Source organism: Ixodes scapularis, unplaced genomic scaffold (genome assembly GCF_016920785.2).
Source record: "Ixodes scapularis isolate PalLabHiFi unplaced genomic scaffold, ASM1692078v2 PGA_scaffold3__209_contigs__length_174095766, whole genome shotgun sequence".
NCBI classification, from domain to species: Eukaryota; Metazoa; Arthropoda; class Arachnida; order Ixodida; family Ixodidae; genus Ixodes; species Ixodes scapularis.
This window is the reverse complement of record NW_024609868.1, coordinates 114,566,995-114,593,148: the sequence shown is the minus strand read 5'-3', so window position 1 is coordinate 114,593,148 and position 26,154 is coordinate 114,566,995. Positions and strand designations below refer to the sequence as shown.

General features: G+C 50.7%; 1 protein-coding gene, 4 non-coding genes and 1 pseudogene across 5 annotated transcripts; 1 reads left to right on the top strand and 5 right to left on the bottom strand.

The window, feature by feature from the left end:
• Positions 1-3,250: 3,250 nt before the first annotated feature.
• On the bottom strand, positions 3,251-3,322 carry Trnae-cuc. Its single transcript has one exon. It is a non-coding gene; the product is annotated as a tRNA-Glu (tRNA).
• A 399-nt stretch (positions 3,323-3,721) lies between these two features.
• LOC115321151 lies at positions 3,722-4,372 on the bottom strand (annotated as a pseudogene).
• A 10,413-nt stretch (positions 4,373-14,785) lies between these two features.
• Positions 14,786-14,857, bottom strand: Trnaq-cug. Its single transcript has one exon. It is a non-coding gene; the product is annotated as a tRNA-Gln (tRNA).
• Positions 14,858-14,863: 6 nt separating this feature from the next.
• Positions 14,864-14,935, bottom strand: Trnae-cuc. The gene has a single exon. It is a non-coding gene; the product is annotated as a tRNA-Glu (tRNA).
• Positions 14,936-15,004: 69 nt separating this feature from the next.
• Positions 15,005-15,076, bottom strand: Trnaq-cug. The gene has a single exon. It is a non-coding gene; the product is annotated as a tRNA-Gln (tRNA).
• Positions 15,077-16,465: 1,389 nt separating this feature from the next.
• Positions 16,466-18,384, top strand: LOC115323534. Its single transcript, XM_029983934.3, has one exon. The coding sequence runs from the start codon at positions 16,562-16,564 to the stop codon at positions 17,975-17,977; it is 1,416 nt and encodes a 471-aa protein (XP_029839794.2). The 5' UTR covers positions 16,466-16,561; the 3' UTR covers positions 17,978-18,384.
• Positions 18,385-26,154: the final 7,770 nt, after the last annotated feature.

Sequence of the window (26,154 nt, the reverse complement as noted above, 5' to 3'; positions counted from 1 at the left end):
ACCGCGACCCTACGGTGCATGGCGTCACAGCACTCAAGAATGCTGCGCGCGACGTGCACATTGGTTACAATACTTCGGCCTCTAATGCCGCAAGTTTGGTGCGAACCGACGATGACGTTAATAACCATTTGTAAGCGTTCAGCCAATACCTTCATGAAAATTTAATAATCAACGTTGGTGAGCGTTATCGGTCGATACGCTCCAACAGAACGGAGTCGCTCGGGGTCCTCGCTCTTTGGAATAAAAATCGTATGCGTACACAAAAAGGAAGGAGGCAAACAACCAAGGTCGTACGCCTCAGCGAAAACGCGTTGCAATAAAGGTGCAACTTGATCTTTAAACGTTTTGTAAAAATCCCCTCCTAAACCATCTGGGCCGGGCGACTTTCCAGGCTTTAAATTATCTATCGCTTTTTCAATCTCCCACAGCTCTACTGGTTGTTCTAACCTTTTTCTTGCTTCATCATCGAGTTTCGGCATTAACGGCAAAAAGGTCGCTTGGAACTCTGCTATCTTTGAAGCACGATAACTGAAAATCCCTTTGTAGTACTCAACAAAAGCACGCACGATGACTTGTCTTTCACTCGTCAAAGACCCTTGATACTGTATCTCGCTTATTTCATTCTTGCTAGCGTATCTCTTTTCTAACCCTAGGGCTCTTTTCGTGGGTAACTCCCCCCGTGATAAACGCTGTAAACGTGCTCGAACCATGGCCCCTTGATAACGTTCGGTATCAAGGGCCTCAAGGCGTTTCTTTAAAACACTGATGTCATCGGAAAACAGCCCGGGTGATATGCTGTCCGCGTTAAGCAAATCTTGTAGCAGCCCCTTTAGCTCCGTAATTTCTTTTCTTTCCCCATGTTTTAAGGCAACAGATCTTTCAATGGCGCTCATCTTAAATTCTTGTTTTAACAGTTCCCATTTCGCCCCGACACTTTTCCCTTCTTTTACTTTATCTAGTTGTTCGAGACTTTTACGCACCTCACTCGCAAAAATATCGTCTTGTAAAAGCTTCGAATTTAATTTCCACAGATCCCAACTGAAATTATTGGCTTTTTCCTTTGAAGAGCCCAATGTAAAAGAAACAAGACAGTGGTCGCTGAAAGACACTGGGTCCACTGCATACGTTTTACAGGACCTGACGAGTTCCAAAGAAACATAAGCTCTATCCAACCGTGCGTGACTAGCACCTTGGAAGTGAGTAAAAAAAAGGCAGGTAGGACTTGATGCACACTGACCCACGTCTTCCAATTCACACTTCTGGACCATATCACTTAGAAAAATGGTACTCGTATCTCTATAATGCGTGCTGTTCGATCGGTCACGCGGCTCGCAAACGCAGTTGAAGTCCCCTAACAGAATGACAAGTCTATCGGTTTCGAGGAACTCGAAAATGTTTTCAAAAAATTCTAATCTTTCTTCCGCCTTATTAGGGGCGTAAACGCACAAAATACGAAACAGTTTACTTGAAATGGTCAAATCGCACAGGACCAGGCGACCAGACTCGCAACTAACAACTCTGGTCACAGACCCAAGAGACTTCCTGATAAATAAAAGGCATCCCCCCGACGTTCCCACAGCGTGACTGACGCACACATCATAACGTGACTCAAAGAGCCGCACCATGCTCTCCGTCCGGTCTTCGCTCTCTATCTTCGACTCTTGCACGGCAATTACGTCGAGGTCTTTCTCAATAAACAAACGGCTCACTTGGCATTGCCTACGCCTCGCGTTTAAACCTCGCACGTTTAAAGTGCCTACTCTCAAAGGTCTTTGAAACATAAAGAAGGGCTAGAGAAAGACCAGGCGGGGAGCACGGTGCTTACAGTGTGAAGCAGGCAGCAACGTGCCGAGACGACTCACTGTGGCTACTCCTTGTGGCGTACAGGAGACGCGGGCCGGCTCTTGAACCGTCCCACCTTCCCGCACCACTCACGCTCGAGGCGTCTCAGCTGTCCTTCCCCACCCCTGGACGGCGCATCATCCAGACGACGCTTCACTGTAGTGGTTTCGACGACCATAACGTGGTCGTCGTCGCCACCCTTGGCGACCGCGGGCTCCCTTCCTTGGACGGCATCCACTGGTGCTTCCGGAGTCGCCATTCCATCCCTCGCCGAAGCACCACTGGTTCCTTCGGAAGCCGTCTTGGGCGATGGCTCCGTCTGAGAAGCGGCGGTCTCCGTCTCGCTAGGGCCTCCCTTGGCTTCCTCCGAGTCGGGCTGCCCTTGAGGCACTGTCAGCGTCGCCGGTGCAGCCGCTTGTTCCGCCTCTTCTTCGTCCATCAGAAGCTCCGTGGACTCCGCATTGGTACTGCCGCTGGCTGCACGGGCGTACGTCTTGACGCAGTCCTTGGGCTCGTGTCCGAAACCGCGGCACTCAGCACACCAGGGTGCCCTGCAGTCGCGGCGGATATGCCCAGTGCGACGGCACCGGAGACATTTCGCCGCACGCCCGGGCACCACGACCAAGACGTTTCCACCGCAGAGACGGAGTTGGTGCGGCAGGCTCTCCAGCGAGACTCCCTCGTTGAGGGTGATCCTCACGACGAGGGTCGTGGACTCAACGTCGACGAAACCATCCACCTTCCACTTTTCCCTCGCGACTTCCTTGACGGTCCCAAATGGTTCGAAGGCGCGCCGAATAGAGTCCACCGGCGCGTCGAACGAGACCCAGTGAAGCTTAACGCGAAGCTCCCTCCGGTTCGGGTCGACGAGCTGGCACGTCAAACCTTTCACCTGAAGACTCCCTGCTTCCAAAAGCTTTGCTTTCGCTTCCGGAGTTTTCAGTTTAAGCAGCCAGACGTGGCTCATCTGGTAGGCGCCCAGACCCGCCACGTCTGACAAAACGCCCACCTGTTGCAACGGCTGCCTGAAGTCTTCAATCTTGTACGGGCGCCCGTCGAGGTCAGCGTGCAAAACGACGCTGAGCTTTGCAGCATCACCGGTGGGCAGTATCGGCAACTGCATACGATATTCCTTAGCAGCAAAAGACCTGTTATCACCGCGGCCGGGCACGGCCGCCACCGCTTGCAAGGAGCGATCCATATCACGTCCGTCCGCTATCGCGACCGGCAGTGGAATCGCCACTAGACCACGCCGGAACGGAGAGCGCTGAAAAGTATGTGCTTTTTATCTGGCAATACTCCGTCTGCGACGGGATGCAAAAAAGGAGAAAGGTTTCACCGCGATTTGAACTCGGATCGCTCGATTTAAAGTCCAGAGTGCCAACCATTACACCATGAGACCCAATCATTCCGACGCCGGGAATCGAACCCGAACCTCCTGGGTGAGAGCCAGGTATCCTAGCCACTAGACCACGCCGGAACGGAGAGCGCTGAAAAGTATGTGCTTTTTATCTGGCAATACTCCGTCTGCGACGGGATGCAAAAAAGGAGAAAGGTTTCACCGCGATTTGAACTCGGATCGCTCGATTTAAAGTCCAGAGTGCTAACCACGACACCATGAGACCCAATCCTTCCGACGCCGGGAATCGAACCCGGGCCTCCTGGGTGAGAGCCAGGTATCCTAGCCACTAATTTTTTTTTGTCAGCTTGGCGTTTTTATTTATGAAATGAGGCTATTTACATGATAAAACCAGTCAAGACTTTTCACAAACATGTTTTTTTTTAGTCATGACAATGCGAGTTCCATATGCGCTTTTTTTCATTGGGACAGGCCTTTGGGCTGCCTTCCATCAGGGGAACCGGCAACATCAAAGCCAATCTACTTTAGACAAGACTCCAGCACCTCCCAGCGCTCATGCTCTTCAAAGTATGTTTCTTTAATTATTGAGCATACGTAGCAAAACTCCTCCGGGAAGTTGCGCCACGCAGGCGTGCCCCGCTCCCGAACCAAGGTGTGGTCCGTTCGGGAGTTCCAAATGGCACGCAAACCAATGAGAGTTAGAATATCGACACACTGGCTCTGTCCATGCTCGCCTGCATTTAGAAATTTGACGTCGAACCATGTAGGGTACAAGTCTACCCTCAGCACTGCCTGAAGCTCAGCCCAAAACAATTCTGCATTGGTACAGTACAAAAAAGTGTGCTCGAGAGCCTCTGCGACAGGACAGAGGGCACAGTTAACACCCCCAAAGGAGAAAAAAAAACCTTTTGCCTCTCCCATGTCTTTACTGGGAGTACCTCGGCATGAAAACGAACGAAAAAAGTCTTTTGTCCCAGGGCGGACAGAGTACGCCATTAAACGCTTGAACACATCTGAGGTTTCACACTGCGGAAACATTTGACGATACACTGGTGGTGGCATTACGAGATCGAGGGTGTCCCAGTACAACCGTTTTCTTTTAACTCTGTTTAGGTACTCCGACGAAACCGCTGCTCGAAGAACCCAACCGCGTCTCTTATTTCCCGGCATTACCGTAGTGTAGTGACTTTCTTGGGTACGCCTTCAGCTTCCTCGAGCCAGGGAGTAAGGTATTGTCCACCCAGAACCCGCAATGTCTCCGCCATTACAGGGTGCCTTTCGCGGTCACGGAAGATCAAAAACCGTTGAACTTTAAGCTTTATGTCTACGTTTACTAGGCCGAGTCCTCTATTTTTCTTACTTTTAAACAAATTGTTCCTTCGCATTCTTTCAAAACACGAGTCCTGCACATAGGTTGCACAAAATCGATGCATTTTTTGCACGTCAGTGTTAGTACAAGGCACGGCCTGTGCAGAGTACCATACAGTCGAAAAGAACACAGCGTTGCAAATGAAACTTCTGCTTACGAGAGGAACTTGCCTTCCATGCCATTCTATCGCTTTTCCTCTTAGCGTGTTTAAGTGTATTCCTCCCGCACCCGTGCTTAGCGCCTGTCTGCTCAGCCTAACTCCTAAATAGTTTTCAATGGCCCCGGACCACGTGATGTTTAAATATCTTCTGCCTTGGAAGGCCAAGGTCCCAACCAAGATCCCGCTGATTTTTTGGGGTTCATTTCAACCCCAGAAACAACACAAAACTCGTTCACATGCTCCAAAGCGATCACCATTTCTTTCTGGGAAGAACATACCACAGAAACATCGTCTGCGTAAGCAAAGAGTTTTGATGACGCTATGCCCACCTTCACTCCTCGGATGTTATCATCCATTATAATCGCCTTGCACAAGGGTTCGAGATAAAAAGCAGAACGAATACGTGATAGTGGGCAGCCCTGTCTTACACAAGAGCGCACAGGAATGCGCCGTAACTTGCAACCGTTGATTAAAAGACGCGTATTTATGTCTCTGCAGCATATATTCACGAACTTCAAAAGATACTCGCCAGTTTTACAGTGTTCCAGTATCGAAAATAGAAACGAATGCGAAACTTTGTCAAATGCTTTTTTTAGGTCAATTTGCAACACAGCAGTGGGGCGTTCCATTGCCTTGGCGGTTTCAGCGATAATTCGCATGACATGCAGATTTGTCTTTATAGATCTATTTTTAAAACCGTATGTTTGATGGCCTCCCACCACTGTTTTGTACGCAATTTCTAGTCGCTTAGCTAATATTTTCGCGAGGATTTTATAGTCAGCTGTGAGCAGGCTTATCGGTCTGAAGTCGTCGCACTCACGAACAGATTTATCACTTTTCTTTTTTGGTATTAACACGGTTAACGCTTGCCTCATTGACGGAGGGAGCAGGTTTCGGGTATGGACGTCCGCGTAAACCTTAGCCAATATAGGAGCCAATTCGACAGAGAATTGCTTATAGAAAGTCGCACCGAGGCCGTCTACCCCAGGTGACTTCCCAGGCGCCAATTCTTTTATCGTTCTACAGACCTCTGCTTCGGTAATATCTTCGTTAATAAGATCGACTACATCTTTTGGTACGTTGGGCATTAACTCTAAAGCCTTGTCCACTAGAGCCTGATCGTAACTGCTTGATTGATTGAACAGTCGAATATAAAATGGAACTAATTCTCTCTCAATTTCTTCGGCTTCAGATATAGTACTCTCCCCGGACATCAGTTCATTGATTTGATTCCGACTCGCCCGTTCCCGCTCATGCGTTTTAAAAAGTTTCGTAGGGTCTTCCGCCCTGCCTAGCGTGCGTAGACGAGACCTCACCATTGCTCCGCGGTATTCTGTGTCCAGGATCTCAAGCAGATATGCTTTACGCTCTTTAATGTCTGCCGCGAAAAGACCATGGAGCTTTACTTTCCTCGCTCACTAGCGTGTGCAGCAACTTGCACAGCCTTCGCTTTTCGGCGCGCTTCTCTAACGCTTTCGCTTGGCAAAACGATATTACGGACATTTTAATTTCTTCCTTTAGCAACTCCCAGTTAACCGCGTTTACTTCCTTACTCTTCGTCATGTTCGCGATAAGGCCTTTCACTATCTTTTGCAAATCCTCGTCCTCCAGCGCCTTGTCGTTTGATTTCCAGTTTTGCCACGATGACCGGCGTTTCTGACCTTTTATTTGTTCGTCTATCTCGGTAGCAACCAGCGCGTGGTTGGAGAAGGCTACGGGGCTAACGTGATAGCCGGTCGTGGCCCTTGCCAAACAACTTGACACGTAAATCCGGTAAAGTCGTGCATGACATTCTCCCTGCCAATGCGTATATGCCAAGTTAGGGGAATCCACGATCTCCGCTACGTCCTGGAAATCAAAAGCGTTTAACAGCTTTCTAAGCTCAGCAATACTGGAGTCTTGCTGGATGCCTCTAGAAGAGTTCTTAGCATTTAGCATACAGTTAAAATCGCACCCTAAAATGGTTGGTGCCGAAGTGCTGACGTACTGGCGGAGTTTTACAAAGAAGTTTCCTTTCCGCGGGCTGACTCGTCGCGTGAACCCAACACCACCTAGATGGAAAGCCGCAGCGCTTCCCTCTCTCCCTGCGAGGGGCGTCGGTATGAGTAGGCTGAACTGGTAGTGCGCTTCTCCGCAAGGCTCCCCTTGACAGTTGGCTTCTTTGCAATGCGCGTTCTCTTTTACTTTTTCTTTCCCTCTACGCTTAATGGGGCGCAAAAAAAAAAAAAAAAAACGCCACGGCGTTGCGTTATTTTTTTTTTGTTTTTTTTTCCTTTTTCTCTTTCAACGGTCGTTTATCGCGTTCCTTTCTTCGACGGCTTTTTTTTACTTACTCCATAGAGTTATTATAATGTACGCTAGAGGTTCAACTGGCGCTAGTATCTATGCGACTTCCGGGAGGCAAATTGAAGCAGACAGCAACCAGTCTACTTTTGCGGTGCTCCTGTGCATTCCTATGGGAAAACGCGCGTGCATTTTGTCTCTTCGCCGGAAAATAACACGAATAACTTTTATTATTTCGGTTGTACCGGATAGTATGTACATTTATTAATATTGTAAAAGTGTAACTGCTTTAATTACAGCATTTTTCATTACCACTGAACGATGTTAAGCTTTGCTATATTTCAGGCCCAAACCTATGTTCCATGGCAGGTATGTAAAAACAAGCGACGATTGTAAGCAAACTAACGATCGAAAAGAATGTAGAGTGTGTTCCAGGTTCGCTAGCAATGCGGTGGCGCTTATATATTGCTAATATGCCCGTCGGGTCACTCTATGAAAATGACTCCGTCGTGCATCTTTACGACGGTTAAAAAACTTTCGAATGTAAGAAATAAAGTAGGTGGACTGCGAAAGGTGTGCCTTTTTATTATCTCCTATGCCGGGCAGTTTTTATCGGGCACATGTTTTGCGACTTTTCCCTATTTGCAAATATTTAGAGCGTGCGGTTGATGATTTGAACCCAGAACATACATCTTTGCACATATTCGTGAGCAGAAAGAATAAAGCAGTACTCATTAATTGCAGATCTAAATATATTACGTGGCTTTCAATTTATTTTGATCGTCTGCATTCACAGGACGTACTTATCCAGTGGTACTGCGTAGTTCTTGCCGTCTCTTTTGGTTTTCCACTTGTCCTTCGTTCGTTTGGCACGTATATCCCCATGCTGAAAGCGCCGACGCCGTGTTCGCGCTAACAGTGTCCGACAGTGCACATAAATACACGTACGAAGCGGTTTAAGCACCGTTTTTCATGCCACACATTTCAATTAAAAACACAGTAACTGACCAATTATTTCGTCTGCGTAACTGAGAAATGTTCGAATGTGCCCAGTACGTACGAATTGTTTGTGATATTTGCTCTTATAATCGAGCGCAGAGAGAAAATGCACTCGCTTTTTCTCATAGAAATGCATTACCGGAAGTCAATTTCGGACTGGTTGCTGTCTGCTTCAATTTGCAGCAGCACACTAGCGCCAGTTGAACCTCTAGCGTACATTATAATAACTCTATGACTTACTCCTGCGGGTTGGGTCACGTGACAATAAGGCTGGAGGAATCAACTAGAACAACTCTGGAAGCGAGTAGGTTTTTGGACGCCGAGGGTCAAAAGTTCAACTCTTGAGTGAGGTCGAGCACATTTTGGAATGTGCTCTCGCGGCCTCGTGTGTGGACGTGAAAGCTGCTTTTCGGTTGCCGGTGCTGTCAATCCGTACAGATGTTGTTTATCCGCGCTTTGACGGAAAACTGGATGTGAAAGTGTCCATATTTGAGTTTCTGCAAGGATGACTACTAAAGCGTCGACTATACAGCGAATCGATGGGAAGATCTCGCTCCTTGACGGCATGGCAGGGTGAGAACTTTTTAATGTTTATGATCGTGGTTTCATTTTTTCTTTTACTTTTCGCTGAATGCATGCTTGGGAGTGATTTGGTTGTGGCCTGGAAGCAACATATTCAAATGCTGGCGCTACTTGCAGGTGCAGAACTAAATAAAAATGACTTGATTTATGAGTTCAGGTTGGAATGTTTTCGCAAGGTACGCAAGTGATAGGTTATCGCGGATGCAACCAGCACATCAATTAAAAAACAACAACTGCAACAACAGAAGTACATTGTGTCGTTTCTGCGTATCGTCATCGGAGCGCAGAAATGATCCGCTACAGCTAACTAGTAAGACCTATATTTTAGCGGGTCTCTGAGCAGTAGCTTGGAGTGCACGCAAGCCGGAATATGGTTCATTGATCAGTTTACTTATCCATACACCAGAGCCATATACTAACGATTTTGCTGGAGCCGCTCCAGGCTCCCCAAGAAATCCCACCACACACCAGGGAGCTCTATTAATTATTATTATTTTCTGTACCTGGTTCTATGTGCTCGTGCAATAAGCATTATTATTATTATTATTATTATTATTATTATTATTATTATTATTATTATTATTATTATTATAATTATTATTATTATTATTATGATTATTATTATAGCGCATTGGGCACGTCAAATTCAAGAATAATTTTGATGTTTGTGATCCAAAATACCAGATCGAAACACTGCCAGTGTTTTCTGTCAAATACGGAACCACTTCAGCTTAAAGAAGAGCATTCCTTCTTCTTTTTTTCTTTCTTTTTATAACCATTTTTAATTACATTACCTTTCTTTAAGTTAATATGATTTCCTCCTTTTTCGTTATATTTCCTGCAGAAACGGTCACACATCCCGGATACTGCTTTGATGAACTCGGGCTACTGTACGGCCTCCATGGGACAAGCTGAAAACTGACACCTTTGAAGAGTACTTCGGAATGTATAGGCAACTGGTTTGCTTCTAATATCACGTGTCTACAAGGCACATTTGCGAAGATGAAAACAGAATACTGCTGTGGAGCACAATGTCAACGGTCACTACAGCTAGCAATGGAAACTAGAAAGATCTTCCCAAGCGAGCGGATACTTGACGCCCTACCTGCAACGTGGTATACCTGCAATGTGGCCCTGGGCTGTAAAAAAATAAGGCACAGCCTCCCAGCCTTGGGCTATGTGGCCAGCTGTGCAGTCTACACCACCTTGAAAAACCTAAGGGGCGAAAAATGCAAGGCCGCATCGACAGCACGAAACAAGTTGGCTACAGTTTGCTCGCACAGGAAGACATAGTTGGTGTAAATGCTGTAGCGAAATGAATGTTTGCATTAATGCCAAGAATGCCAAACAGAAGAAATGAAAAGATGAAACTCTATCAAAGACACTCGCTGCCAGCCGTCATGGATGTCAAGCAGCGAACTCGGACCAAGGAAGAGTATGTCTGACGCCTGTGATGATGAACCCGTTCGTGAGTTCGAGCTGAAGCATGTGTTGGACTGCAGTGAAAACTTTCAACTGAGAAACCTTTGTTGCAAGATACGCTAAGAGGTCAAGGCTAAACAAATTAGTTTGTGTCCGGCCAGCAACATGCTTGCGCTTCATCCTCATGCAAAGGCAACTGCTCTCTGAAGTCGATCGATCTGTGTGTGTGTGTGTGTGTGTGTGTGTGTGTGTAGATAATGGTGTCTTTGTAGCAGTCTGTTGGGTATCTGGTGGTGCTACAACGTAAATGCCAACATGCTGCACAGATATTGTGTGTCTCGGTGTCACATAATCTACAGCATCTAAGATGCATGTGTATAAATGTTTTTGAAGACGGATATTTTCAGAACTTATGGATACCAGGAGGCTCGTTTCGCAGTGTTCAAAGGTGACCAATTTCTTCTTTATGACTCTTCTGCATTGTAAATGCAAGCAACTTTGAATATGAAGCTCCCATCCCCACCTCTGTTTGTGTACAAAACTTGTTTTTAGCTCCCCTAACTGTGCCTTTTCACAGACTCGGTACTGTCGAAGTACATCTGCATATGGGGCAACGTTCGGGTATTACGGTACTTTTTTTTTTGCAAATATAAAGTTTTCACATTATGACATTGCCAAGAAATAGGTCACAGGTGTTTTTTGATGTAATAACCGGATAGGTTGCTTGCTTCAAAACAAGTACTGTATTTGAACAGGCAGAGTGCTTTGAATTGCTGAACCTATGCAGGTTGATCACAGGTCTAAGAAAAGTTTGCCAAAATATGTGGAATGCATTTTTCAAACTATGTGCAATACATTTTTCAAACTATGTGCAATACATTTTTCAAACTATGTGCAATACATTTTTCAAACCAGCACATCACAATTTTAGAATGTTATTACTTTTATACTTGTCTGGCAATTTGGGTCCCATTGCTGTTGCATCAGATGTCCCTAAGGGTAGTGTACTCGGGCCTCTATTGTTTCTAATATATATCAATGACCTACCATTATCAATTAAATCGACAATTAGACTTTTTGCTAATGCTTGAGTTATTCACCGGAAAATTAATACACCTATATTAATCACAATATTGTCCAAGACGATTTAGATACAATATCATTGTGGTGTTCCCTATGGCAGATGAACATTAACACATATAAATGCAAACAAATGTCCATAATTAAGTCCTCCACCAAACACTAACCCAGTACTTGTTACTTTCCGAACCACTAGAACACTCACTGTCGTACAAATATTTGGGCGTGTATTTCACAGACTTATTATCATGGGTTGAGCAAATAACAAATAGCGCACTAAAAACACTTAATTTCTGAAAAAGCCATTTGTACGAGAAAATTATTGTGTTCAATAAACGCATGAATCATGTAAGACATAATAACCATATAAGAACTATATAAGATATATAAGAAACTTCTTACAAATTTCTTATATTATTCTAATCTAGTTCTTATAGGGCTCTTATATGTTCTTATATATCTTGTATGATTCATATGTGTTTATTGGACACAGAAGTTTCTCATACAAATGACATTTTTCAGTAGGGATCTAGCTCTTATTAAAGCAAAACTACTCGCATACAAAACATTTATCCTCCCACCATTAGAATATGCGAGCATAATTTAGAATCCACATCTAAGTTAGCTATAATCTAGAGGCTCGAATCTTCAGAACAAAGCAGACAGATTTAAATGTAGTGATTATTCATCTGAAACTAGTGTCTCCGCTTTAAAAGCTAGCATAAATCTTCCTGATCTAGAAAGAAGACAAAAATAGTCTAATTGTGCTTTTTTTTTCTTTTCAAGGTGTATATTACTCAGATTCCAATTTTAAATCGACTTAGTGCTGGGCTGCCAATTTCATATCGTTCATATTAGATAATTCCTTCAAGATTGAACCATTTCAGTGCCACACTTACACTTTCCTTTTCCTTAGTACTTTGCAACACTGACTAGAACAAACTACCTGACCATATTGTAACTGATAGATATCCCATTTCATTGAAAAAGTGCATCAATTTGTATAACAACTTTGATTTGTAAAACTGCATCATAACAATAACATGCTAATAAGCGGTTTTCTGTGTGTGTGTGACATTTTCTTTTTGTTGGTGTCTTTTTTTATGTTCAATTACTATTTTGTCTTTTATTTTTTTGAATTCCCCTTGATGTAATGAGTCTTTGGATGCCTTTGAGGTGAATGAAATTAAATGAAATGAATGCCTCTGCATCATTTATCCAATTGTTACTTTAGTTCGTTTTCTCTGGTCCTACTACTTCGATTATTGTCATTTCATAGGAATTATTTTTTATTAGACAAGTCCCATGTCGTTTAGAGATAATTACACCACCCAGTTTATCGCTTAAAAAAATAACACATCTGTCTCAAGATATCACTTTCTTGTATTTCACTACAATAATTCTAGGTTATAAGAATTTTCCTGCGTTCTAAAATTGGTTCTTTATATCACTCGGTGTTCACAGTTCTCACGTTAGCTCATAAAAAATAAATTGTGCGAAAACCCGCGTTTCTAGGACGTAAAAGGTACGCGCGAAGCCTTCAGCTCAGCTCTATAGCGCGGCACTCGTCAGCCTGCTGCCGTGACGTCACCGGAGGCGTGTGCTGGCCTTCTCCTCTAGGTGGTGTTGGTGAACCGCGACCACTCGAAATATGTCGTTCTGGTATAGCATATCTATAGCACACACCTTGCCGCTTTGGTCAGTCTCCCAACCTGGAAAAACTGCCATGCCTTTGTGCTTTCGGACAAGGACTGCCGTGCCGGCACTGCTTGAAATGGCACAAGAATGACGAAAAACATAATGTTTTCAAAATATTTTGACGCTTCTTCAACGTGCCTGGAAGTGAGCTTCGTTTCTTGGAGCAGTGCTACGTCAATTCGTTTGCTCAAGAGCGTATTTAACAGCCACTGCTTCCTCTTTCGAACAATCAAGCTCACGCAATTTAATGTGAGAATATTAAGTCGCGAAATCGCTGAAAGGTTTTAGGCTTACCACCAGCAAGCGACACTCTCGACAGGGTTACCAAAAGTGAACGTGGTCCGCGGAGATCCGTAAGTGACATCTACTGTGAGTGCTTTAACCGGCGAGGCTCTGGAATACGGGGCTTTGGGTCGAACTAGGGTGCCTCACTGTCCTTCTGTTTAGGGTGATGCCACCCTTTGTAGTAAGTACCACATGCCGACAGCACGCGCTCACGGGAAAAATTCAAAGAAATTGACGAAAACAAAATGTCGCCATAGCACAGTCAGCGTCACAAGCGCGTGCAGGGATACGCTCTTTCACGCGCTTCTTAACCAAAAATAAAAATAAACGTGTGTGACAAAATGGCGAGATGCCACCACCTTAAGCAAAGCGCACATGAAGGCACCCTAGGTCGAACCGGTGCCTCCGCTGGCTGGGGGCCTTCCACTTAAGGCAGTGGTCGGGCATCCCTTGGTTGTCCTCATCCGCGCTTGCATCTTCGACGCCTTCTGGACGGTCCTCGGGAGGGTTGAGCTTTTCTGTCGGTGTTACCTCCATCGGATAGCTGGCCTCGTCGTGTCCGGTCGTCTGTCGCTTTTGGCTGGGGGGAGTGTCCTCCGGAAGCACGGTGCCGTCATTATCGGTCGAGCTCTGTTGCCTCTTGGCCGTCACAGCTTGCACGGGCTCGGCTTGCGACAATGCAGCGAAAGAGGGGGCGGTGTTCGCAGGGCCTGCAGCATCCAAGACGAACGGCGACGGGTTGTTGATTGCGCTGACGGGAGCGGTGCCTCCCGCCGCAACCTCAGCCTCCTCCTCGTCCATCAAGCGCTCGGTCAGGTTATCGGTAGCTCCGTTATCTGTTACCGTGGCGTATGTCTTTATGCAATCTTTTTTTTTTTCGTGTCCAAAGCGGCGGCAAAGTTCGCACCGCGGCACCTTGCACTGTCGTCGAACGTGTCCGTCTTTCGGCAGCGCAAGCACAGGGGGGCGCGCCCTGAGGCCATTACGAGGGCAGTACCGTGCACAAGGCGCAGTTGATGCGGGACCTTGTCTAAGGTGACGCCTTCCTTGAGCGTCAGCCGCACCGCTCTTGTGGTGGACTCCACGCCTTGGAAACCGTCCTCGTGCCAGGCTTCTCGGGCGATGCCTTCGACTCTCCCGTAGGGCTCGAGAGCCCTACGGATGGCATCGTCAGGAACGTCGCACGGCACCCAATGAAGTTTCAGCCGCACCTTGGCCTTGTTGGGGTCGAGCACGAGACACCGTTTACCCTTTAGCAAAAGTTCCTTGGTTTACAGAATCTTCTGTTTGGATGCCAGCGAGTGGAAGGTAGCCATCCACACGTGATTCAATTGAAACGAACCACAAGCTTTCAGTTCTTTTAAGACCCCAGCATTTTCGAGCCCTGATTTAAAGTCGCCTATTTTGTATGGCCGCCCGGAAATGTCGCAGTGCAAAAAAACGGTTGTATAAACCACGGTACCTGTCGGCAGAGGAGGCAGAAGAATACGATAATCCTGGAGAACATCCGTACTAGCAATACCACGGCCCGAAAAGGCCGCTGTCACAGCTCCGTCGGAGCCAGCCACTCGTGCGTCTGAGCTTGACGAGCACCGGAAACAGAATGCCACTAGACCGTCTAGACCACGCCTTAACGGAGAGAGCTGAGAATCATGTGATTTTCCTTTGCGGATACTCCAACAACAAGATTAAAAAAAAAAATGAGAGGTCTCACCGAGATTTGAACTCGGATCGCTGGATTCAGAGTCCAGAGTGCTGACCATTACACCATGAGACCCAATCCTTCCGACGCCGGGAATCGAACCCGGGCCTCCTGGGTGAGAGCCAGATATCCTAACCACTAGACCACGCCGGAACGGGGAGCGCTGAAAAGTATGTGCTTTTTCTCTGCCGATACTCCAACTGCGAGGGGATTTAAACAGAAGGGTCTCACCGAGATTTGAACCCGGATCGCTGGATTCAGAGTCCAGAGTGCTGACCATTACACCATGAGACCTAATCCTTCCGACGCCGGGAATCGAACCCGGGCCTCCTGGGTGAGAGCCAGGTATCCTAGCCACTAGACCACGCCTTTTTTTTTTCTTTATTGCATGTTTTTACATTTGTACAATAGGATATATACAAAGGAGGGTTTAAAAACACGTCAGCCGTAACTTGGCTGCCGTGGAGTCATTAAAATTCTTTTAGACGCACCAAACCATCAAGAATGGGCAACTCATCGGGCTGTTCGGGCTGTGCCCGGAACACTTCACACATGCCGGCAACATATTCAATAAAATATTAACGCGCCGAGCGGACAGTTTTATCAGCGTGATTTACGCGTACTCTTGTTTTCCATAGACTGTAAAGGCCCAGTAGTAGGATCATATCATAAGGTACGCCATTTACATCCTCTATTGATAAAAACCGTATACACCGTATACCTCTGGCGGTGATCGCTTCACGTACGCTGTCTCGATCGACACAAATAACAGCGACATCATCCGCGTAGGAAAGAACCTTTACTTCACTTGACTCAATTTATAACCACGAATATTACTATTATGAACAAGCTTTAAACAAAAAAGCTCTAAGTAAAGCGCGAACAGTAGTGGCGAAAGCGGGCAACCTTGCCTTACAGAAGTCCTAACTTTGATACCTTCGGTGACTCCCTTACTTACAATCAAACTAGTCGTGCAATTTGTATATGCCATCTTTACGCCCTCAAAAATAACAGAGCCAACGTTCGCATGCTCTATAACACTAAAAAGCACTTCAAGCGAAAAGCGATCGAACGCTTTTTCTAGGTCGAGCTGCAGCATCGCCACTCGTCCAGAAAAAGCATGCATCACAGCACTCTAGGACAGATCTGGCCACGTGAATATTTGTAGCGATAGTGCGCCCTTTAATAACCGCACGTCTGGTGCGGTCCCACGAGACATTGAATCACAGCTTGCGACCGTCTAGCCATAACTTTCATAAAAACTTTGTAATCCACATTGGTTAAACTGATTGGTCTATACGCTGATACTGCCGCGCGCAAGGCTGAGAAAGCCACGCTCGGTCACGGTCCTCCAGAAAGTTCCCGTTTATTCATGTACCGCACGTAACTTCTATCATTTATCCCTGCATTTGTTTTCTAGAAAGTGCGTGTTCATTCTCGCCCCGATCACGCGACGCTCGAACCGCTTTCGCCGAATCTTCGAGATAGCGACGCACTCTAGATAAGAGGCCGACCGCCACCTTGTCGAGTCGGCTTTCTTCGGCGTCCGAAGTGGACGGTTGCCGCTCAGCTGCGTCCGCTGTCGTCTCGAAGCACGCTGTGTTGTTCCTGCTGTCACATCTAACGCCGAAAACCTCGCCAGTACGAGCGTTGAACTTCAGCCTTTTTTTCTGGGGCCTTCTGGGAGACGCCGAACATCGCCCGGTGGCCCGGTCTACCGCAAGCAAGCGCCGCGGGGGGCTCGTGCAGAGCCAACCTCAGCCCCTTGCCGACGACGGAATGTCTGCTGGCCAACCTTCATCCCAAGTTGACAGGCCCACCTACCACCTGGAGCCGGAGCACGTGCCGTCGGGGACTCGTCCGTCTCCCCGACAAGCTCATGAGGTAGCCGAATCTTCGGAGGACGACTCTACCTTCAAGGAAGGCATCTCCGATATGGACGACTCTGAAGGGTCCCAAGACTGGACCGAATCGCGAGGCAAAAAGCGCCGACGGAAAAGTGGCGGCTCGGGCACGTCCGGGACTACTAGCCACAGGCTACTTGAAGAGGGGTTCACCGTCTTGTTCGTCCCCACCAACTCCGACTCGGTTGCGTCGCTCAGTCCATCCAAGCTTACAGAATACGTCGAATGTGCTGCGCCAGGTGCCGTCAAAGAAGTCCGCGTCAACAAGGCAAGGAACTTAATCGCGGTCGAAGCACGGACACCCAAGCTCAAGGGAGTACTCCTGGACCTCAAGGTACTCTGCACCACTCCTGTCCGAGCATTCCTCCCCAGTCCCCCGAACACCTGCATCGGGCTCATCAGGGACGTGGAACTCGGCCTTTCTGACGCTGACATCCGGAACCAGATACGGGCTCCAGTCAAGATCTGGGACGTGCGGCGACTTGGGGAGAAGTCTAAACTCGTGAAGATTGTCTTCCTCGGGAAGACGCGGCCCGACTCCCTCCTCTACGGACTAGTTCGAACTCCGGTCCTGCCTTTCAAGGTAAAAGCCCTGCAGTGTCGGCGGTGCCTCCGTTACGGCCATATATCCGCGGTCTGCAATCGTCCCCAGGCATGCGCACGATGCGGCGCCTCACACGACGGCGGGTGCGAATCACCCGAACCAAAGTGCATCAACTGTCGTCAGAGCCATGAGGCCACGTCCTCGTCCTGCCCAACCCGACGTCGAGAGGTCGCCATCTCGCGTTACCGCTCAGAAAACAACGCAACGTTCCGGGATGCTCGCGAAGCACTCCGCAACTCCTCGTCAGCCAAGTCAGACAAGAATTCACGCAGTGAGCAGGGTAGCACCCCCTCAGACAAGAATGTACCCCAAGACGCGCGTCCTTCCCCGACTGACACTCATGCACCGGCGGTATCATCCCCTACCTGCCAAGAAACCGATGCCACTCCCGGCACCAGCCTCTCAGCCTCCAGCACCACGGTAAAACAGACCTGGGCAGAAACTGTCAAAAGCTCGAAATCATCCAAAGGCCGCGACACCCGAGCTTCTCGACAAGGCGCACCTGTACCGCCATCTTCAGGCCACACCGAAGCCGCCGCCCCCTTCTCGCCGCATCCCTTCAAGTCCATTGTAACCATGATCTTTGGCGCCGTGCGTGACCTAATCCACATCCTGCCAACATCCTCGTTCCGTAAGTTCCTGGAAGCCGTCCTAGCGCTCGAGGGCATCATAGGGGCGCTGCTCTGAAGCTCGACTGACAGCGGTACCCTTAGCCCCGCTGATGCCTCCCTCAGTGCATCAGTCCCCTGCTAGAGGGCGACGACAGACCCCTGTGGCTCTACAGTGGAACTGTGCAGGTCTGCTGACCAGACTGGCAGAGTTGTCCCTCTACCTTCAACAATGGAAGATACCCATTTTAGCTCTTTGCGAAGCTGGTCTCCCAGGAAATCGCAGCATCCCTGGGTATTTTGCTTATAAAAACCCGTCCATACCAAGCTTTCCAAACGGCAGCGCTGCAATTTATATCCAAAAAGCTATCCCTCACCATGTCGTGGATGTCTCTGACCTCTGCACTGTTAACCGGGACCTCGTTGCGGTGCGTGCTGAGATCGCCGGGCGGCGCCTCACTATTATCTCAATTTATGTCCGCCCAGGAGGGGGCGCTGCGGAGGTCGCCGGCTTGGTGGATTCCCTGCGCACCAGGATCACCGATCCGGTTGTGATCTGTGGGGACTGGAACGCTCATCATGCGCTATGGGGTGACACCAGAGAAGATGCAAGGGGCAGGATGCTGGCAGAACAGTTTGGAGAACACAACCTTGTTGTGGCCAACGACGGCTCCCCGACATTTTTCCGGCCACCCTGCACTTTCAGTGCCATCGACGTCACAGCCCATTCACCGGAGATCCCACTGTCTTGGCGGGTTGCAGCCGACACCATGGGCAGTGATCACTTCCCAGTCTTCATCGACATCATAGGCCTACAACGTCCTGGGGTCCACGAGATCTCCGTTATTCACTGGGACCGGTTCCGAGACAACCTAGGGCGATCTACACGACCCCTCCTGGAGGCCATCAGCGACGCGGCGAAAGAAGCCACAATCAAGGCATCCGTACCTACATCCTTCCCTGCACCCGACCTGACCCTTCTAAACCTGTGTGCAGCAAGACGGAGGGCCCAGAGACTTCTGCAACGTAAGGGTGGCGTGACCTTTAAGACCCTCTTTAACAGGATTGACGCTGCCCTACGACGCTATGCCAAAAAATGCTTCAAGCGGCAGTGGGATTTGATCTGCTCTTCGGTGGATGCAACCACACCAGCCCGGCGTATCTGGAGGCTTATGGACAGTCTGTCCGGGAAAAGAATGTACAGCCTCCCATTCGCTTCTCTGGCCCTATGCACGGGAAAGCTACAAGCGGCCCTGGCCGAAGACTTTGCTACTCTCTATGCCGCGGCCGTTTCCCAGCCAAAGCCGCGCTGCCATGCGGATAAAACACCTTTCTGCATGGATGCCCCTTTTACGGAATCCGAACTGAGATCCGCACTGAGAGCCTCCAAGAGACGAGGGGCACCGGGACCAGACGGGGTCACGACGCAAATGTTACAGAACCTGCCAGATTCACGTTTACAGGAACTTCTTTCGTCGTTCAATGATATCTGGGCCTCATCAGAATCTCCAGCGGTTTGGCGACTGGCATGGGTGGTCCCTGTACTCAAGAGTGGCAAACCAGCAGGAGACTTATCGTCCTACCGGCCGGTGTCCCTCACCTCATGCGTTGCCAAGCTCTTCGAGCGGCTGGTACACGCCCGCTTGATCTGGTGGCTGGAGGAACACAACCTACTCCCGTCAAATATAACTGGGTTCAGGTCCCGTCTCTCCGCACAAGACAGTATCCTGGACATTGTCAGTGCAGTGCAGCATGCAGCAGCTAGCCGTAAGTCTACCGTGGCGGCATTCTTCGATATTCAGGCTGCATTCGACAATGTGGAACCGGCATCAGTCCTGGCCCAACTAACCTCTTGGGGTATCACGGGAAGAGTTCAGGGCTTCCTCGAGGGTTTTCTTTCGGACAGATCAATCCAAGTCAAACTGAGCAACACACTCAGCCAGTCAAGACCGGTGCAACGCGGTCTACCCCAGGGCAGCGTCCTGTCGCCTCTACTCTTTAACATCGCCATTGCGGGCCTCCCAGCCGCTCTTCCCAACTCAAGGATCCCGATTGGCATTTCTATGTACGCGGACGACTTATGCATCTGGGTCTCTGGCTTCCGACACCCAACCTTGAGAGCCGTAATGCAATCCGCCATAAACAAGATCCAGGCCTTCCTCGAGAACCAAGGTCTTTCAATTTCCGGTCACAAGGCAGCAGCCATGGTCTTCCCAGGAAGGAACCGCCGGTTGCGGGAGGTCAAGCTCCAACTGAACTCGCAGCCCCTGCGCCTTGTATCAAAGCACCGCTTCCTCGGCATTACTCTTCAGAACCGCTGCAAGTGGCACGACCAGATAAAGGCCGTCACGGCTTCCACCATCTCTTCCCGGAACGCTGTGCGCCGGGTCGGAGGGCAGAACTGGGGCAACTCTCCCCGATCCATGCTGACCCTTCATTCTTCTTTGGTGGTGAGCCGACTCATGTATAGCTTACCATACATGGACCTCCTCCCCAGTCAGGCCGACAAACTCGAACGGCTACACCGTGCGGGCCTGCGAACATCGCTAGGCGTTCCCAGAAGCGCCAAAAACGAGAGGGTGTATGAGGAGGCCCGGTCGCTTCCTTTGCACCTCCAAGCCTCCCAACGCCTTTTGCTGCAAGTCATTCGTCTAGGGGAGACTCATCCTGGCCAGTCCCTGATCAAGAGGCTCAGGACCCGAACTCAATCCAAACTCAGCCTCGCCACCAAGACCCTTGCCGCACTTGGATGGGAACCCCCCCAGATAATCAACCCGCACGGCAGGACACCCCCTTGGGAGGCAGGCCTGCAGTTAGCCGAACTCCTACCCGGCGTCCGCAAGAAGGCCAACACGCCCCCTCTGGTTCTCAAAGCAGCTGCACAAGAACAGCTAGCAGCAAGGTACCCTCGGCATCTACACATATACACGGACGGTTCGGTGGACAGGTCTCGGCAAAGCAGCACGGCAGCCTACCACATCCCGGACTTACAAAAAGACTGGAGCGCCCGCACTACTCACATGGTGTCGTCCACGACCGCCGAGCTGCTGGCGATCGCAGAAGCCCTGACTGCGACGAAGTCGCTGCCTCCACAACAAATCGTTGTCCTCACGGACTCACGTGGAGGAATTCAGCGCATACGCAAACCTGGTCCATGCCCCACTGCCAACGAGGTGAGACGGGTAGTCCGCCAGCTTGAAGAACATGGACACTCCATCTCGCTCCAGTGGGTCCCATCCCATGTGGGCCTCCGCGGAAACGAGATTGTGGACCGCATAGCCTTACGTGCCCACGACCTCTCTCCTACACTAAGGGCGCCTCCTAATCCCAAGCGCTACCAGCAAGCCATCCAGGCTTTCTTCTCGGATATTTCCCCCTGGAGCAGCTCAAAGCGGCCACCTTGCCTGACCCAGGGGTTAAAACGGTCCGACGCGACGCTGCTCTTCCGACTTAGAACAGGGAGCGCATACACAGGGAAGCTCCTCCACCGGTTTGGACGCAGAGACACTCCGCTCTGTCAGCGGTGTGCGGTCACAGAGGACGAGGTTCACATAGTCTGGGGCTGCCCTCTTCACGAGGAAGCTCGAAGGACGTTTCTCTCCGCCCTATCCTCACAACACATCCGACCGATGACAGCATCAGACGTAGTTTTCCCTGAAGGTCCCAGGCATAGAAGACGGATCATACAGTCCCTCCTACTGGGTTTCCTACGAGAGACCGGTCTAGCAGAGCAACTATGACGCCCTCCTGCTCTTCCGCTAAGTGCCACTAGCCCAGCCCGGACTCGCTAACTGGCTCACTGAGACATGAATGCTGCTGGTTTATTTTGCCTTCCCCCCCCCCCTCCCCCCCTACTCACCTAAGTCCCATCTTTTCCCCTCCTCCTATCCCAGGGCGGAACAACGCTTGCACTTTTGGCAAAGCTAACCCTGCCTTCCCCACATCACGACACCCCCCCCCCCCCCCCCCCCCCTTGTCGAGTCAGTCTCGCTCTAGCGCTCGATTCCGCTGACACGCCGACTTCGACGCCCGCGACGCTCTGCTTTCTTCTGTTTCCTTCTTTATTTGTTTGGCACAAGTTCGCCACATTAAACGTTTATTTCTTTCTGTTTATTTCCTGTTTTTTGTTTGGTCACCACCCGTGACATTTGGTGGAGGTGCTGGGTACCGCATGCCCCTGCCACGTACCCCTCCGAGGGCCCACAGTGCAAGTCCGACGCCTAGCCCACGAAGAACCGACGAAAGCACTTCCGAGATCCGGTTCAGTCGTCGCACCCAAGGTCTACACCCGGAATTCGGACCTCTACCGCCCAAGACTAAGCAGCCAACGAGGCCAACGATGGACAGCCAGTCGTCCCAGAACCCGTCCACCGCCAGCGTCGTATACCTGCCCGTCGCACCCAAAACTCCGACGCCTTTCCACGGGGACACCCACGAGGACATCGAGGACTGGCTGCAACATTATGAACGTGTGGCCCGACATAACGGGTGGTCAGCTGAGCACTGCTTGCAGAACCTTTACTTCTCGCTGGAAGGTACTGCAAGGTACTGGCTGGAGAACCACGAGGCTTCTTTAACCTCGTGGGAGGTGTGCAAGCAAGAGCTAGTGAAGACGTTTACCAGCCAACACCGACGCGAGAGGGCCGAAGACATCCTTCGAACAAGGACCCAAGGTCTGAATGAAAGCATCACCAGCTTCGTTGAGGATGTTCTTCGCCTGAGCGCCCGCGCCGATCCTCAGGCTACAGAGGAGAAGAAGCTGCGACACCTGATGAGGGGTGTCAAAAGCGAGATATTCGGAGGTCTCATTCGCAATCCTCCGACAACTGTCGACGGGTTCGTCACGGAGGCGACGAATATGGAGCGTGCGCTACTAGCACGCGCCAGACACTACGAGCGGCACCCTGGCGTGACTACTCTGGCGACATCCGGATACGACCTTGGTACCGACCTCCCAGGCATCCGTGACATCATCCGTGAAGTCGTCCGGGAAGAAATCCGCAAGATGCTCCCCTCTACGGATCGCTCGTCCTCCCTGTCGCTCGCCGAGGTCGTCCGAGAGGAAGTCCACAGAGCCTTCCAACCTGAGATTCCGATCAAAGCGACGACGCCAGAGGAGCCTACTTTGAGCTACGCCGCCATGGCCCGAAGATCGCCGCAAGCTAACCGCCAGACCACGGCGCCACCCCGACGAGACCCTCCGATGCCACAGTATCCTCGACGCCAGGAAGGACAAGTCCACGACGTTCGCCCGGAGCAACCCTTGTCGAGGAAGACCGACGTGTGGCGAACGGCCGACCGACGCCCGCTCTGCTACCACTGCGGGGAAGCCGACCATGTGTACCGCCGATGCCCATACCGACGACTCGGGCTGCGCGGATTCCACCCAAACGACCCGCGCCCCCGGTGTGGTGAACGCCCTCGGGAGATCGACGAGTACCTGCGACGACCCCAGTCCCCCGAGCCTGCGTCCCGCCGAGAGTTCCGGTCGCCATCGCCACGACGTCCAGCTTCGCCGATGCACCGACCCCGACGTGAAAGCCTGTCGCCCCTCGCCCCTCGCCGGGGAAACTAGGCGCGGCAACCCCTGGAGGTGGAGTTGCCGAAGACGACCGACGTAAAGAGCCTCCAAGAACGCCGGAGCGCTCCCACTCTCCCGACGCCACGCATCGCTACGACGCCCCTGCAACGGTGTCCAACAACCTAAACGTCGTCATCGACGGTCACGACGCATCGGCACTCGTGGACACCGGAGCAGACTACTCAGTCTTGAGTGGGAGGCTCTCTCGCCGCCTTCGAAAAGTCATGACGCCGTGGGAAGGACCCCAAATACGAACCGCCGGAGGACATCTCATCACACCAGTCGGGAGATGCACTGCTCGCGTCGAGATCCACGGTGAAACGTGCCCTGTCAAGTTCGTCGTTCTGCAAGACTGTTCGAGGGACGTTATCCTCGGAATGGACTTTCTCTGCGAGTATGGCGCCGTCATCGACCTCGGAACAAACCGGCTGACGCTACGAAAACCTGCTCCACCAGCGGAGGAACCCGAAGCGACGTCACCCACGGTCCGAGTCCTCGCAAACCACGTAAACCTACCACCGCGGTCGAGTGTTTTCGTACTTGTCGGGATCGATGAAGCTTCCTGTGGCGAAGTTCTTCTCGAGGGAAGCCTCCAATTGCTCCTGGGAAGAGGCATAGGCGTCGCAAGGGGAGTAGCTGAACTTCAGGATGGGCGGACTGTGGCCCTCGTGACGAACTTCCGAAACGAAACGCAACACCTCACGAAAGGTGCAGCCGTGGGCCACGTCGAGAAACTCCGAAACCCCGCCGAAATCACTGCGATCACTGACGAATCCTCGCCGCCCCAGCAAGACAGTACGTCGCCAGCGCAGCTCGACATTGACTGCTACCACTGCGGTCAATGTAAGCTTCCGGACCCTGAAGCTAAGCTTCCGGACCCTGAACGGCGTCAGCTGGTTAACCTCCTCGCCGAATACCGCGACTGCTTTGCGACGTCGTCGAAGGTGCGCCAGACCGCGGTTGCCAAGCACCGCATCGTTACTGAGGACGACGCGCGCCCTGTGCATCGATCGCCGTACAGAGTCTCCGCTAAGGAAAGGGAGGTGATCCATCAGCAAGCTCAAGAGATGCTGAATGACGACATAATCCAACCTTAAAGCAGTCCATGGGCCTCTCCAGTCGTGCTGGTTAAGAAGAAGGACGGAACTCTTCGGTTCTGCGTGGACTACCGGCAGCTCAACACGGTTACGAAGAAAGACGTCTACCCACTCCCCCGCATCGACGACACTCTAGACCGGCTGCGCCACTCTCGATACTTTTCATCGATGGACCTGAAGAGCGGCTACTGGCAAATCGAGGTCGACGAACGGGACCGAGAGAAGACAGCCTTCGTCACGCCGGATGGACTGTACGAGTTCAAGGTGATGCCCTTCGGACTATGCACAGCGCCAGCAACTTTCCAGCGTGTCATGGACACCGTACTGGCAGGGCTGAAGTGGCAGAGTTGTCTCGTCTACCTTGACGACGTCGTAGTATTTTCAGCTGACTTCGGCGAGCACTTGAGACGACTCCGAGCTGTTCTTCAAGCCATTCAGACCGCCGGACTCACACTCAAGCCGTCAAAGTGCCGGTTCGCCTATGACGAACTGAAGTTCCTTGGCCACGTGGTTAGTAACGAAGGCGTCCGCCCAGACCCCGAGAAGACTCGCGCCGTCGCGGCATTTCCAGCGGCGACAGATAAGAAGGCCGTGCGAAGATTCCTTGGACATTGTGCCTATTATCGACGCTTCGTTCGGGATTTCGCAAGGATTTCCGCACCACTTACGAATCTCACGAAGGACGCCAAGAAGTTCGAATGGGCCGAGGAGCAACAGCAGGCATTCGACGAACTGAAACGACGACTCCAGACTCCTCCTGTGCTTGGACATTTCGACCAGGATGCGGAAACAGAAATTCACACGGACGCAAGTAACGCGGGACTGGGCGCAGTACTAGTCCAAGTGCAAGAAGGCATCGAGCGAGTCATCGCCTACGCAAGTCGGACATTGTCCAAGGCGGAGAAAAATTACTCCACAACTGAGAAAGAATGCCTTGCGGTCGTCTGGGCAATAACGAAGTTTCGTCCGTACTTGTACGGCAGCCCGTTCCGTGTAGTCACGGACCACCACTCGCTCTGCTGGCTTGCGAAGCTGAAGGACCCGTCAGGACGCCTCGCTCGATGGAGTCTTCGACTACAAGAGTTCAACATGACAGTGGTCTATAAGTCAGGCCGCAAGCACAGCGACGCCGACTGCCTGTCCAGAGCCCCCGTCGAAACCCCTTCCGGCTGCAGCGACGACAATGACGACGAGTGCTTTCTAGGAGCAGTGAACACCGACGATATGGCACGACGTCAACGGGACGATCCTGAGCTGCGCGCATTAATCGAGCACCTGGAAGGGGGCAGGAGTACCGTGCCACGTGTCTTCTCACGAGTACTGCCGACCTTCGCCATCCGACAAGGTGTACTCTACAAAGAGAACTTCGGCAACAACAACATACCTTGGTTGCTGGTAATCCCGAGTGACCTTCGAGAGGAGATCTTCCAAGCCTGCCACGACGACCCGACATCCGGACACCTTGGTTACAGCCGGACACTGGCCCGTATTCGTGTAAAGTATTACTGGCCGAAGCTCCCCAAGACCGTCCACCTATACACACGATCATGCCACGAGTGCCAGCGACGCAAGAAACCG

What these genes read in the sequence shown, in the direction of transcription:
- LOC115323534 (XM_029983934.3), top strand. Translation starts at nt 16,562, where the DNA reads ATGTCTGCTGGCCAACCTTCATCCCAAGTTGACAGGCCCACCTACCAC.